The following is a 14,806-nucleotide window of genomic DNA, read 5'->3' as shown; positions in this document are numbered from 1 at the left end:
GTCCAGTCACAAGCGGCATCAGAGGGGCTGGGCTTACCTCACAAAGGGGCATAGATGTGACCACGTGTTGTGCAACCAGAGGACAAGGGATCTCGGAGCTCAGACCCCACTGACACCCTGACCAAGCATCTGTCTGAGGACCCTACAGACAGAAAGTGGCCTGGAGGTAGAATTGGTCAAAGCTTGAGACCTCCGGGAGAAGACAGAGACAGCATCTTGGGCCTAGACAGCCAGCGCTGGACCCAGTGAGCAGGAACATGGTGGAGAGCTGATTTCTTCAGGTGGGTCCAGGCATAGCTGAGCATGGGAATGCCCATGAAGCTGGTGCATCCCAGAGACTCTTTCCAGATACCACAGAGCCGAAAGTCTCACAGGCCAATGTTACTTGCTCAAATCCCATTTTGATCAAATCAGTGTAAATTACTGAGGGGGAAGATAGGCACCAGGTTAGGTGGAGCAAGTTCATGTTTAAGAAGCAGGGGCAAGAGGGTAAAGGCAGACCCTGGGCAGGCTATGTTCTGTGCCTCACTAGCCTCCCTGTTGAGCAAGGTGACCCAACAGGGGAGTGACACACACTGGCTCTGAGGAGACAGGCAAGTCTGTCTGGCACAGGTGTCACTCACCTGCCTCTTGCATGCTGACGGTTTGGTATGCATTCCCGGGGGGAGAGGACCAGCGGGGCCAGAAGGTTATTTACTCACTGTAAATATCCTGCCTTGGGTTTCTCAAGCACACTTAGTGCTTGATGGGTCTCAGTATCTAGTGCCTACACAGCCAGCGCCGGACTCAGCGAGTCCTTTCCCTCCTCCTCCCCCGTAGAATGTCTCCATATACAGTTGTCTGTTTATTATTATTTTGCTTTGTTATGTTTTCTTATTGTTATTATTATTTTTTTCCCTTGATCTCTTGTATGGTTCCCCTATATTACTCCTATAAGTGAAACCATCCAATATTTTTCTTTTTCTTTCTGGCTTATTTCACTGAGCATAATCTCTTCTAGCTCCATCCATGTTGCACGAATGGCATGAGTTTATCTTTTTTGATATATACAATGGAGTACTATTCAGCAATCAAAAAAAGATAAACTGACTTATCTTCTATGGTAGAATGGAAGCTCCTCAAAATCAAATGTCCATTTCAGCTGTAATCTACACATACACTGTTAGACGTGAGGCAGGTACACCCCAGGGCAGGTGATGAGCTAAGCCCGAGGCCCAGTGAAAGATCCCAAGCACTAAGTGACTTACTTGACCTTTTTGTGAGACTAGTTTCCTTCTGCTCAAAAGGGGTTGTTCCTTGTAACCCCAAGGGAATGGCAATGATTAAACAGAGAGAACATGTGAAGTGCTTTTCACAGGACCTGGTGAGCCTCAATAATAAACAATTCCCAGTGTGATTACTAATGAGCCTGTCTAGAGAAAGGGGAGGTATGGGCAAAATTTTGAGGCAGGTAGAGAGGCTTAGTGGCAGATTTTATTTTATTTTAATTTTTTAAAGATTTATTTATTTATGCAAACAAGAACTGGGGCATAGGCCAGAGGTGTGGGGTGAGAGGATTCACCAGAGAGAGTGGGGAAGAGAACAGGAAGATTGACTGAAATACACGGCTGAAGGGAGCACTGGGCAAGTCTGGAGAGGTCTGCTGTGCCATGTGGGTAACTCCCTGGTTGGGGATCGAACTCATGCTGCAGTGGCTGTGACTAGCTTCGTAGGTTGAGTCTTAACCCCTTGCGCCACCAGGGAGGCCCCGATTTTATTTTATTTTTAAAAATAAAATTAAAGATAAAATATAAACATTTTGTGTTTATATTTTTAAAAATAAAAATTGAAGTAACATATTTATAACATTATGTAAGTTTCAGTTGCTCATCATTTTGGACATCTTTATATACTACCTAATGTTGGCTAAAAGCCTAGTTTTTATCCCATTTATAAAAGAAGACAAGTTGACTCCTTTTGTCCTATTTTCCCATCCTACCCTCCTCACCTTTTGGGGACCACCATTTTGTTCTTATCGTCTAAAAGTTTGTTTCTGCTTTATTTTGTTTGTTCATTAGTGTTATTTCTTCATCTTCATCCACGTGTGAGTGAAATCACATTGTCTTTCTCTGTCTGACTTATTTCACTGATTACCTGTAGGGTTTTCATACATGCCCCTGGGAAGGAAACTATGAGAGCCACATTCTCCCTGCAGCAGCTCATCCACTGCAGGTCCTCTGGCCTGTGTGCAGGCACACGTGGGGCTGTGCATCCTTCCAGGAAGGAAACAGCTATGATGGGAAATTGTCACTGCATTTCTCACTGGGCTTCTTTTTGGGTGATGTTAACAGAAGTTCTTTCCTTTTCGTTGCAGTGGTGCCAAGAGGCAGCAGGTCCAGCCCCGCCCACTCCCAGCCCAGTCCTGGAAGGAGAAAAAGAACTCAGTCTGTGCCCCTCGGCTGAGGCATCATGCTCAGACTTTGCCAGAATCTGCTACTCCTGGTGGTCACTGCAGTTGTTGTGTCCAGAAGTGTCCACTGCTGGGGCTCACCCAAGGTGGTGAGGAAATTCCAGGACATCCCCAAGGACTATGTCTACGTGCAGCAGGCACTGTGGTTTGCTATGAAAGAGTTTAACAGGGAGAGTATAGACAAATACACCTTCAAGGTGATGGAGGTTCTGAAATCCCAGGAGCAGGTTGGTGAACATTTACTCCTTGCTCTTCCTATGTCTGCAGTCATGGAGGGGTCTATTATTCAGGGGTGGTTATGAGACTAGGTAGTGGAAGTAATGAGAGATATCATTAGCCAAAATATATTAACTTTAGTTTAGGAGTTTTGGAAGGACACCCTGGGAATTTCACTTCATTTTCTATCCTTATGGGATGAAACAATGTATCCATCAAGTTAATTTAAACTGGTCTCCTCACAGCAGAAAGCATAGGTTAGAGAGCAGAGGAGTCAAGTATGAAGACTCCAAGTTGGAGCCTTCATGAGTAATGTCAGGACTGGATTATGACAACACAGAGAACAAGCAAAGAAAGTGAAAGTTCACCATTTGCTGAAAAGAGGAACCAGAAGGGAAGTCTCCTCTTAAGTGAAAAATGTTAGGTGTTAAAGAATGATGTAACTGGGAAATCACCCTTTGCAACCATCATGGTAGTAACTAATTTATGATCATCAATGACTCCTCAATAAATCCTACAACGTACACACATCGGGTGAGAGTTAGAGAATAACTAGTGCAGGGATTACTTTAGTGATTAATTAATTGCAATGGTGAGAAGATGCCTTTTCAATCAGGATATCTGGTGAATGCTTTCATCACCAAATGCTTCTTACTAACACAGGATACAGTGACATCATGTGTCCTGGATGTGAGGTGCTTAAAAGACACCTTGCTGTATGTGGTATTCTGCCCACAAATGCATATCCTGAAGCTCCCCACAAAGAGCTGAAAACAAATTCAAATTTGGGAACATTCTACAGACCCCTTAAAAATATGTATCACATGAAAGATCAAGCAGGAAAGCAGGCTAACTTCATTATTAAAGGGGAACTAAGAGGCATGATAATAAACGCAATGCATGTCCTGTATTATCTCTTGGATTAAAAAATGATAAAATATGTTATTAGGACTATCAGAGGAATTTGACTATTCATATAAAAAAGGAATATTTTTATAATTTTATTTATTTATATATGTTTTATAACACTGTTCATTTTTGTACAATATGATTTCCCCCCTCAGGTGTAGTCCCTGTAAAATTTGCACCACCAATTCACCCATGCACCATCATCCTAGTTCCTTGTGTTTGTCCCTCCCTTTTGTGATCCCTCTCCTGGACCTCTCCTGCAGAATGTCTCTGATTTATAGTTGCCTGTTAATTTTCTTTTTCTATTTATTTTTCCCCTGATCCCTTATTTGTTTCCCCTATATTCTTCCTATAAGTGAAACCATCCAATATTTTTCTTTTTCCTTCTGACTTATTTCACTGAGTATAATCTTTCCGGCTCCATCCATGTTGCTGCAAATGGCATGAGTTTATCTTTTTTGATTGCTGAATAATATTCCATTGTGTGTACGTACCACAACTTCTTGACATAGTCATCTATTTTGGGGCAATTTGATTATTTCTTTATCTTACCTATTGTAAATAGTGCTGCAATAAACATAGGGGTGAAGGTATCCTTTTGAATTAATGTTTTCGTGTCCTTTGGGTAGATCCCTAGTAGTGGAATTGCTGGGTCATATGGTGGCTCCATTTTTTAGGAGTTTGAGAAACCTCTGCACAGCTTCCTATAGTGGTTGGGCCAGTTTGCATTCCCACCAGCAGTGCAGGAGAGTTCCTTTTTCACCAGAATCTCGCCAACATTTGTTGTTGCTAGTTTTTTTAATATGTGCCACTCTTACTGGTGTAAGGTGGTATCTCATTGTGGTTTTGACTTTACATTTCCCTGATTATAAGTGATGTTGAACATTTTTTCATATACCTGTTGGCCATTTGCATTTCCTCTTTGGAGAAGTGTGTTTATAGCTCTTCTTCCCATTTTTTGACTGGATTGTTTACTTAGATTCGTTGAGTTGTGTGAGGTTTTTGTAGATCTTTGTGATCAGTCCCTCATCAGTTTTATGGAGTGCAAAAATTTTCTCCCAATCAGTAGGGTGTCTGTTTTGGTTAGTGTGTCTTTTTCTGTACAGAAGCTTTTTAGTTTGATGTAATCCCAGCTGTTTATCATTTCCTTCACTTTCTTTGCTTTGGAGGGCGAGTTTTTAAAGATGTTTCTGAGACGTGTATCATGTGGTGGTTTGTATTTTCTTCTATATATTTTATGGTTTCAGGTCTTATGTTCAATTCTTTTATCCATTTTGAGTGGGTTTTTGTGCATGGTGTGAGGTAGTAGTCTAGTTTCATTCTTTTGCATATGGTAGTTCAGTTTTCCCAGCACCATTTACTGAACAAACTGTCCTTGTTCCATTGCATTGAATATGGCTTATATTACAAAAGAGAGCATTGAACCAATGATGTATTTCTGGAGAAAGATGATGCTTATGTGGTGCTTATGTAGGAGCTTACCGCACTTATGTAGAAGCTGAGATAGAAAGTGGTAGGGTGACTGAAGGACTAGTAGTTAGACCCAAGGTTAGAGTTTGAGGAATAAGAAAACTGCAGACAGTGAATGGGGAATACTATGTAGCTTGTTTGTGGATATGTTAACATGATGTGCAGTACAAGGACTAGTCTTTCTGCTCTTCCTCCTCTTTCGCTGGCTCCCTCTTCTCTCCACCATCTTCTCTCTAACCTTTCCACCCATACCTCCAGGTCACAGTCAACCTGCTTTAATTTCCTTTCTGGTCAGGAAGGAAGGTTATTCAGAACTTCGTCCTATGAGAGTAGACCCCAGGTCCCCTCACCCATTTTCTGTACTCTGTGGGACCTTGGCTCCCTCAGGTTCTTTTGAGTGGACTTGGTTACATTGTTTGTGTTTCTTAGGTAGTGGGCACCTGGGGCCTGGATGTGTGTCACCAATGGGTGACATAAATAAAATTTCATGAATGTTTACCACCTCAGAGCACCTGTTCTTTGTGATGTGCCTCCCTTTTCTAGAACAGTTCTGCCCCTTAGACTTCCCTGTACTATCTTCTCCACTGTAAAAATAGAAATGCTTTTTAGGCGGACATTTAATAATAAATTGAAATAAATACCTACATATCTCAAAATTATATATTACTTTGTATAGTTTATTTCATGCGGGCACATTTCATTTTTTGGTTTTCTGTAAGTTCTTGAATGCATGTAATAATTTTTTAAAAAATCATAAAAATGAGGCAATGACAGAAGTGTTTAAAATTCCTTGACATTCCAGCTATGTACTGCTGGGAACACTGAAGAAAGAGATAAGACTCTATACACCATCCACCCGAACAACAATAATGTGATACCTGGAGATCATTGTGACCATTGCAACTGAAGTGAACAGCTACTGACAGTGGTAGAGAGAGGCCAGGGAGGCTGCTTAACAGCCTAAAGTGCATAGGACTGCGCCCACCACAAAGAATGATCCAACCCCAACAGTCAACAGTGTGTGGCTGAGAAACAGATCCAGTCAGAAAATAAGTTCTACCTGTATGCTTAGAAGTTGTTGAGTTAAAAATGAAAATGTGCACTCAATTTCTTGCATTTCCATCTGTGATTTATCATTCCTGAGGGCACTACTACAAGCAGTCTCTGTACACTTTCTGCATTTTCTGTATACTTCCATGCATCACTGAAAATTTGAGGTATATTCATGAAATCATACTTTGAATTCCTCCACACCTATTTTGTTCAATGTCCAGACAATTTATCTAGAATTTCTAAAATGTTCAATTTTCTGAATATTTTCTTATTCTCTAGAATCAGTTATTGTGTTTAACTTGGTCATTCTCTTTGATATGTTCTCTCTCCTAAGTATTACAAACCTAGTCTGCTTGTCCATTTTTATTTTTTTTTAAAGATTTATTTATTTATGCACACAAGAACTGAGGTACAGGCCAGAGATATGGGGGATGAGAAAATTCACCAGAGACAGTGAGAAACAGAACAGGCAGATTGTCTGAAATACACTGCTGAGGGGAGCAGCAGGCAACACAGGAGAGGTTTGCTACACAATGTGGGCAGCAGCCTGGCCGGAGAGCGAACTCATGCCGCAGTGGCTGCAGATAGCTTCATAGGTTGCGTCTTAACCACTTGTGTCACCAGGGAGGCCCTGCTTGTCCGTTTTTAGATAATAAAAATATTCATTTGCCATCTTGTAGTTCCATTTGCCCATGTAGCATTCTTGAATGGTAGGGCTAGCTGATGGGGGTGGGGAGTGGGGAGATGGGAGGGAGTGGGGGTGACTTTGCACAGATGAGGAAGATATCTTGAAAGTTAGGGATTTGGAATGATGTAAGCCCAGGGGATAATGTGTGAATTACTAAAATTGCTAAAGCATGGAAGTCATACATTCAAAGCAGTTTTCAGTTCTGGGATGTCTTCTATTCCTTAAGTATTTACTGACTAGGCAAATACTGCTCTTTTGAATATCTGCTGCTTTAATAGCCCAAGCTCCAATAAGCAAGCCATTAACTTTCCTTTGAAAAGATTCTTTGGGGAATAGTTAGTTGTCTTGCTTTATATTAGTGACAATTTTTATTGGTTTAAAATTAAATTTCTTGATGAGAAAGAGACAGCGAAACAAAATATCAAGGTAAGAAACCACCTCCCTACCCCCATGACTCCCAAACTCTGGCAAGAAAACTGTTGGAAGGAGGGGAGAGAGACATTCTCTGCCCTAATCAGTCACCCACATGTTCATTGATCAAAGATGACATGACCCTAAGCATTGTTTTATGAGATTTAATTTTTAATCACTCATTGACAGGTTACAGATAGTTTGGACTACTTTATTGAAGTCAAAATTGGCCGGACCATGTGCAAGAAAACTTCAGGAGTAAATGAAAACTGCTTATTACAAAGCAATCCCAAAATGCAAAAGGTATGTGGCTGACACAGGGGAGTGATGGTTTATGGGCTACACAGTGGAAAACTGATAGACCAAACCTGTTTCAATTTTCTGGTTTTCTTTTCATAAAATAAATTATATTGATTTGTCACCTGTTATGTAGTTATACCATTTTGGGAATACAACTTCACACTGCAACACGTGCACCTGCCTCATTCACACTCCCCCAAAGCTCTGGTGCAGATGCACCATCACCTGAGCCTCCACTATCCCTTCCCCACTCCCGTACCCACTATAGATTCACAGCCTAACAGTTATTTTTCTTGTATTTTGACAGTTTGTTTCCTTTGGTTATTTCTTTTCCACAAATGAGTGAAATCATCTGGTTATTGTCTTTCTCTTTCTGACTTACCTCAGCATAATCCCCTCAAGATCCATACATTTTGGCCAAAAAGCACCATTTTATCTTTTTAAATAGCTGAGCAGTATTCCATTGATTATCTATTCCACAATGTCTTTATCTAGTTATGTCATTGGGCACTGAATCCATGAGTTCTTTCTGCTGTGAATAATGCTGCTGTGAATACGGGGTGTGTGTCTCTGCATGTTTTCATATTCCTTTTGGTAAATTCTTAGGAATAGTGTTGCTGGATCATTTTCATTTCACCAAGTGTGTTTTCCATATCTGCTCTGCCAGTTTCTCACCAACACCCACACATACCTGCCGGGAGTGAACGCGTGTTCTTTTTTTCTCCACGTTCTCACCTACATTTGTTGTTTCCAGGCCATTCTCATAGGGGTGAGTTGATATTTCAGTCTTCCTGTTTAAACCATATTCTGATCATATTCAGGACTGATGACCCCTGATGTCCTAGACACATGATACTTTTTCTATTATCAGTTGCTGATACCATCTTCCCCCCACCCTCACCAGTGCATTGCTTGTGTGCACACTCACTCACTCTCCACTGTAGCTTAAAGCAACATCTGTGCATTATTTCTCACTCCTGCAGTCTGGACTGGACTCTGCTGGGAAATTCTTTTGCTTACTGTGGTGTGTGCTGGGGCAGGAATTGACCAGATGGCTGCTCCACTCATGTTTCTGGCATCTTGGTTGGGTTTGTGAAACAGTTGAGCACTGGCAAAGCAACTTCCTCAGTGCTCAGGGACTCCCCATGGGGTAGACTTGTAGGGTAACGTATCATGGTTTGTCCAGGACTAAGCAGTTTGCTGGGATCTAGGACTTTCAGGGCTAAAACCAATGAAACCCTGGAGAAGCTATGATGAATCCATTATCCTACATTTGGGTTTCCTTATAACATGTTCATGACAAGACCTCTAAGAGGAGGAAGCCACAGGTGAGACCAGCTCTAAGACCTTGGCTTGGAGGTCCCTGGATATTCCTTTTGCAAATTTTCTTTCTTTCTTTCTTTTTTTTTTTTTTTTTTTTTTTTGGTCAAAGTAGGTCATTAGCCCAGCCAGATTTAAGTGGAGGGCAGAGACTCCCCGGTACCCTCTGTGTGGGTAGTGCATCCTGCATGTACTGGAAGGAAAGGAATTAATGCCAGCCATCTTGGACTGCCCAGGCACCATCAATGGACACCACCTACCCAGTAGAAAGCATGACTGACATTGCAGACGTCTGACTACTTTCCAGCTGGAAATACTAGCAGCCGCTTTTCTTGGTCAATACCAATAGTCCAGCTACTTTATGGATAACCTGGGACATTTTGAGATATTCAAGACTTTTGCCCCAATGACCCCACAAGTTTAATATTGTCTCCTATGTTCAGTCTTCTGCTTCTTCATGTCACAGATGAAAGGCATTCCCAGCTGGTTCTGGATATTACCAGGCTCCTGCCCAATGGGCACTGGCATAAGGGGATAGGTCAACTCTTAATCAGATATTTGCTAATTCTCCTCATATTAACAGGAACATTTTGCATTTAAATTTAATATTTTCGGGCCTCCCCTGGTGGCGCAGAGGTTGAGCCCTGCAGCGCCAGTTCGATCCCTGGCCACCTGCGAGGGTCCCACATGGCTCTCAGACCTTGCCTGCCATGTCTGTTGCTCCCCTCAGCAGTGTATTTCATCACTCTGCCTGTTCTGTTCCCTGCTCTGGCTCTGGTGAATCCTCTCACCCTCCCGCGCTTCTGACCATACCCTGTGCTTGTATAAATAAATGAATGAATCTTTAAAAAAATAAATTTAATATTTTCTTTAAAAAAGTTATGTAAATACTTTCTAAAAATATATTCTCATAAAAATATAAGCAATAAAGCTGATGTCATGCCCATTGGGAGGCTTGAGGCTCTTCCAATTCTATTCCCTCCCTAGGAGTTACTGGGATCATTTGAGTGGAGATTACCAAGATAATTTTACTTTAAGTTTGTATAGGTAATAGCCTTTCTTGTTTCTTTGATCTTAATAACTGCTGATTTTGTTATTTTGATGTAACTTCCTTTTTTATATTTTTAAATTTGCCCTGGCAACCATCTCATAGAATTTGTTTCCAATTTTTCTCTTTCATAAATTAAACTACATATATTGATAACATATTTACAATGTGTTCTAAATTTATTTATATTTATTTCCTAAAAATAATACATTTATAATATACATATTACTATGCCAATTAATATATGCCTAAAAGACAAAGCTTGCTTAAGTATAATGATAGATAAACAGTTGTCAAAAATTGCACATACATGGGCCTCCCTGGTGGCACAAGGAATTAAGCACTGCACTATGAAGCAATCCACAGCCTCTGTAGCACGAGTTTGATCCCTAGCTGGCCAGGGTGCAACCCACATGGCGAAGCAGACCTCTCCATACTGCCCTCTGCTCCCCTCAGCAGTGTATTTCAGCAGATCTGCCTGTGTTCTGCTCCCCACTCTGTCTCTGGTGAATTCTCTCACCACCCACATCTCTGGCCTGTACCCAGCTCTTGTATGCATAAATAAATCTTTAAAAAAATTGTCCATACATGCACAAATAAAAATATTTTTATGTTCTAATGAATATAAAAAATCATTAGAATATTCATTAGAATATTTGGTGTCCTGCTGTGCTGCAGGACACCAAACTACAAATAAATGGCTTCATCTAGAGGGAAGATTCTTATTATTAAATAATATAAATCATTTTCAATTTAGTAATTGCTCAAAATTCAGGTAGAGAATATGAACAATATACCAAATACCCAGTTACCTGCTACTCATATTTTATATTTCATATTTTATAATCATTTTATCAGATTGATTTTAAATATTTTCTAACAAGTAAGTATTGAAATAATAGTATATGTTATTCATCCATTCTACTCCTCTCAAAGATAGCCACTCTCCTAAAATATTTATCTATGTATATAAAGTTTTGTGTGATTTTCAAACTTTCTCTTTTTTTCACTCCACAATGTGTCTTGAGATTTATTCATGTCGACACACTCTGCCATTATTTATGCCCAATGATATCTTAATCCTGTTGCTGTATATAGAAATTGACTAGAAATTGTTTGTATTACTGTATATTAAGCTCTCACATGACTAGATCACATTGCATTTAATCATTTCACTATTTTGGACACTCTTGGTGGTTTTAAATTTTTCATTCTCAGCACTGCTGCAGTGAAAGTCCTAAATTGCTCTCACAGCAGGAGTGGGGGTCTCCCCAGGGTGACTTTGGGTGTGGGACTGCCATGTTGTGGGGCATGTGCAACTTCCATTGCAATGTGCTAGCCCACACGTGATGCACAGCTGCAATTTTTCTCTCCAAAGTGGTTGGATCAACACATCTTTCCCGGTATTGTTCCAGTGTCCCGGTGTCATTGTTCATTTCCCTTCAATATTGTCAACATCTGGGGCTATGAGTCTTAAATTTTTCTGGTCTGAGATGTGTAAAATGTTATTTCCTTGTTCTTTCACTCTGTATTTCCCTGATTTCTAGTAAGGTTGAGATATTCTAATATTCCTTGTGATCATCCAGATTTTCACTTCCACAACTTGCTTTTTAATATCCTTTTCTTTGGAGTGAAGGGCCTGTCAGGAGTCATGGCCTTCGGTGGAGGAACACGGCCAGTCCAATGTAAACCCCTGACCTCACTTTCTTCATACATCCCACTCTTCCCCCTTGGCCAACCCAGTTGGAAGCCAAAGGGCACAACTCCTAGAGGCCTAAGGGCAAGGGTGCCCAATATATAACCCATAGACACAGCCTTCTGAGACACTGGGTAGACATAAGAGGAGTACAGACCACGAGGGGCAGATGGAGGGAATCCAGCATAGGAGCAGGGATGGAGACAGATCAGCATGGCCTTTTAGGAGTCTATTGAAATAGCTCAATGAGAGATGATGTTAGCTAGGACAGTGGAGGTGCCTGGTTCTAGATGTCTGTTGAAGGATTGGTCAGAATATGCTGATGGATTTGGCCATGGAGTGTGAGAGGAGGAACGTCAAGGGTGATAGTAAGATCTGTGTGGTTTGGAGGTGGCTCACTTTCTTGGTTTACTCTTACCCTCTCATTCTCTGTACTAAGTACTGGACACTCCAGAGACTTCCATCATCTTGCTCACACCCAATTCTTAATGTGCAAGACTATTCTTTCTATCTGAACTATGGGGTCTTTTCCTGTTTTGTAGAACTCCCATATATAACCATATTTGCTTTCTTTAGCTCTGTATCGGGATTTAGAAAGGAAGATATCTGATTTTCTTGGAAAGTAAATTTAAAATTTGATATTAGCTGAAATAGTTATTGATCTGATTCATTTGATGTAGAAAATTTGGAAATTTTCAAAAGTATTATGTAATTTAAAATCAGCTATAAACACCCTTATGTAGAGTTTACCACTATTAATATATTGCTACATATCCTAGTTTTTCCTATATTATGTATTTTAGATATTATTATACCATATATTTTATATACTATGTTTATATTTTTGCATAGTGTGATCATACTGTAATACTGTACCCTGTTTCATGATCTAGATTTTCATTTAGTATTAAAATCTAAAAAATCTAGTTTTGAGGAAATCTATAGATTTCCAAAATTGTAAAATTATTTGAGAGCATCATGCTATGAAACTATTTAGTTTCACTTAGTTATTTCCACAAATTATTTAGCCAATTCTTTAGATTTGATTATTTAAGTATTTTTTAAGTTTTAGTTATTATGAACAGTATTTCAATGAATATTCATTTCCATTTCTGACTATTGTTTCCTAGTAGGCAACACTCCCCCCAAATTACTCATTCAATATGTTTTCTCACTTCTGAAGAAATTTTAATACATATTGCTAAAATATCTTCTAAGATTGATCTTGATAATTGGATTTTTCAATTGCTCTCCTTTCTGATTGCTTCTTGACTACCTTGGCTGATTCAGAATTAAGCAAATTAGTTAATTCTCTGATAAGCTCACTCTCTCTTTTCCCCACCACCACCATGAACTAGCTCAACCCATCTTGGAAGACTTCAGGCCTGGCTACACCTGTGGCCGACCGCCCCCCCCCCCCTCCGCACCCCACCCCTAGCCTAGACTCAATTTTTCAATGACCTGTCTGGGTTGTTAGTGGCTTGGTCCTGTTTTCTCCTTCAAACTGAATTTTCAGTTTGTGTCTTACACAACTTTAGTTCTACTTGAACAGCAATTTCTGTTTCCATTAATGTAATGGAAATACTCTTAGTTCACATTTTTATTCTAACAGGGTAATGATTTTAAGAGAGGAGGAATACAAAGAACTCATCCCTCCCACCTCCATTTCTTCAACCCCCTGAGCTTACTTGTTCTGTAAGTCCCAGATAATGCTTTTTTCTCCTCCCAGCTCCCTGGCTGCAAGTTTGGTTTTTTCAATTATTATTTTTTTAATTTTGTATATTTTTTACATCATTTTTCATTTTGCAAGTTTTTATTTAAGGTCTCTGGCCAGACTTTGACCCCCTTCCCAACGTCTGCAGGACATCTATTATTTGTGTGATCCCTCCCCTGGAAGCTGCAGGGAAGTTGGTGTGGCTGCATGAAGGACAGAGTTGGGAATAAGGATCTGAGGATAACCACGTCGTGGATTGCTTCAGCTTACACCTTCTTGACTACCTTGGATGATCTAGAAGTTACGAAAATTAGTTAATTCTAAGGCACTGGGTCCATCCTGGGGAGTGAGGCTGATTTCTTTCCTATCAGGGTCCAGCTCAAGAGGTCTGGGGACCTGATTTTTGCCTCATTCATTATTTTCTTACATGTTGATTGTTCTTTTTGTCTCTTTTAGATATTACTTTGCACCTTTATTGTTGCATCCAAACCCTGGAAATTTGAACTCACTATGCTGAAGAATGAATGCAAAGTTGCCTAATTATCTTTTAGTGCATTCTGGTGCTCTCACATACATTTTAAAGAAGAAACGACACTTGCAAAACATTTTAATAACACCACTGACTAATCAACTGCATGTGTGTGGCCTTTTTGCTCTTTGTGTTCTTCAGGGGCGAATTCTGAGTGTGGGCTGCCTTTTACAGTATGGGGCAGTGTTGTATAATCATCCTGGGCTGGGAAGGTTCATGGTTGATTTGGGCAAATGGAAAATGAATCTTGGAGCCTTAGATATATCTGACATGCCTTCAATGCTGAAGCAGTGGACCTGACACACAGGCAAACCAGTAGGCAGGGAGGCAGCAACTGAACCTCCTAGTCACCATGATCTCTGGCTTCTTGGCCTGGGTATCTGTATTTACGGGTATATGTGTGCCTCGTGCTCATGCTCCTAAGTCTTTCTTATAATAACATGGGATCCCATGTCTGTGGGTAATGAAACTTGGGAGGAAAATAAAGTCTCAGGTGATGGTTTCAGAGGCTGGTGGCAGGAGGTCAAAAAGAGCCTGAGTTACCCCATGTTCCTTACAGGCAGCCATTTCTAGTTTTTTATTTATCAATTAACAGAGACAATTTGCTACCAATCAATGCAAGAGTATGAAACTGTTTCCGTACCTCACGGAACTGAGCACAAATACCATTGTCGCTCTTTCTGGAAGAACTTGCCTTCAGTTGCTCTAAGCTGGTGGGTAGCACAGCATAGGATCTAACTATCTGGAGAGTGTTCATCCATGGATTTCCAAGGAAATTTCCCTGCCGGGTCATCTGGGAAGACACTGCTGTAGGGTAAGGTAAAAGGTATCAGGCTTTTCTGCCCTCTCACCATTAGGATAGATGACGGAAACCTGCGGTCCTGAATGCATGCCTGATGGCGGGCACCTGGAGTAGGGTGTGGGCATAGGTAGATGGGATTCGACTGGGCTTTTAGGGGTGGCGTCACAGGGGTGCCAGCAGAAGCCGAGAGAGAAGCAAGAG

At 40.7% G+C, this 14,806-nt stretch overlaps 1 protein-coding gene across 1 annotated transcript; it reads left to right on the top strand.

The window, feature by feature from the left end:
- Nucleotides 1–48: 48 nt before the first annotated feature.
- LOC119253349 (cystatin-13-like) lies at nucleotides 49–13,910 on the top strand. Its single transcript, XM_037520920.2, has 4 exons — nucleotides 49–281; nucleotides 2,354–2,676; nucleotides 7,386–7,499; nucleotides 13,731–13,910. The coding sequence occupies exons 2-4, from the start codon at nucleotides 2,449–2,451 to the stop codon at nucleotides 13,812–13,814; spliced, it is 426 nt and encodes a 141-aa protein (XP_037376817.1). The 5' UTR covers nucleotides 49–281; nucleotides 2,354–2,448; the 3' UTR covers nucleotides 13,815–13,910.
- Nucleotides 13,911–14,806: the final 896 nt, after the last annotated feature.

This window comes from Talpa occidentalis, unplaced genomic scaffold (assembly GCF_014898055.3).
Source record: "Talpa occidentalis isolate TD23 unplaced genomic scaffold, MPIMG_talOcc4v2.1 talOcc4.10, whole genome shotgun sequence".
Lineage (NCBI taxonomy): Eukaryota > Metazoa > Chordata > Mammalia > Eulipotyphla > Talpidae > Talpa > Talpa occidentalis.
Note: the sequence above shows the minus strand (reverse complement) of the source record. Positions and strands in the feature narration are given on the sequence as shown.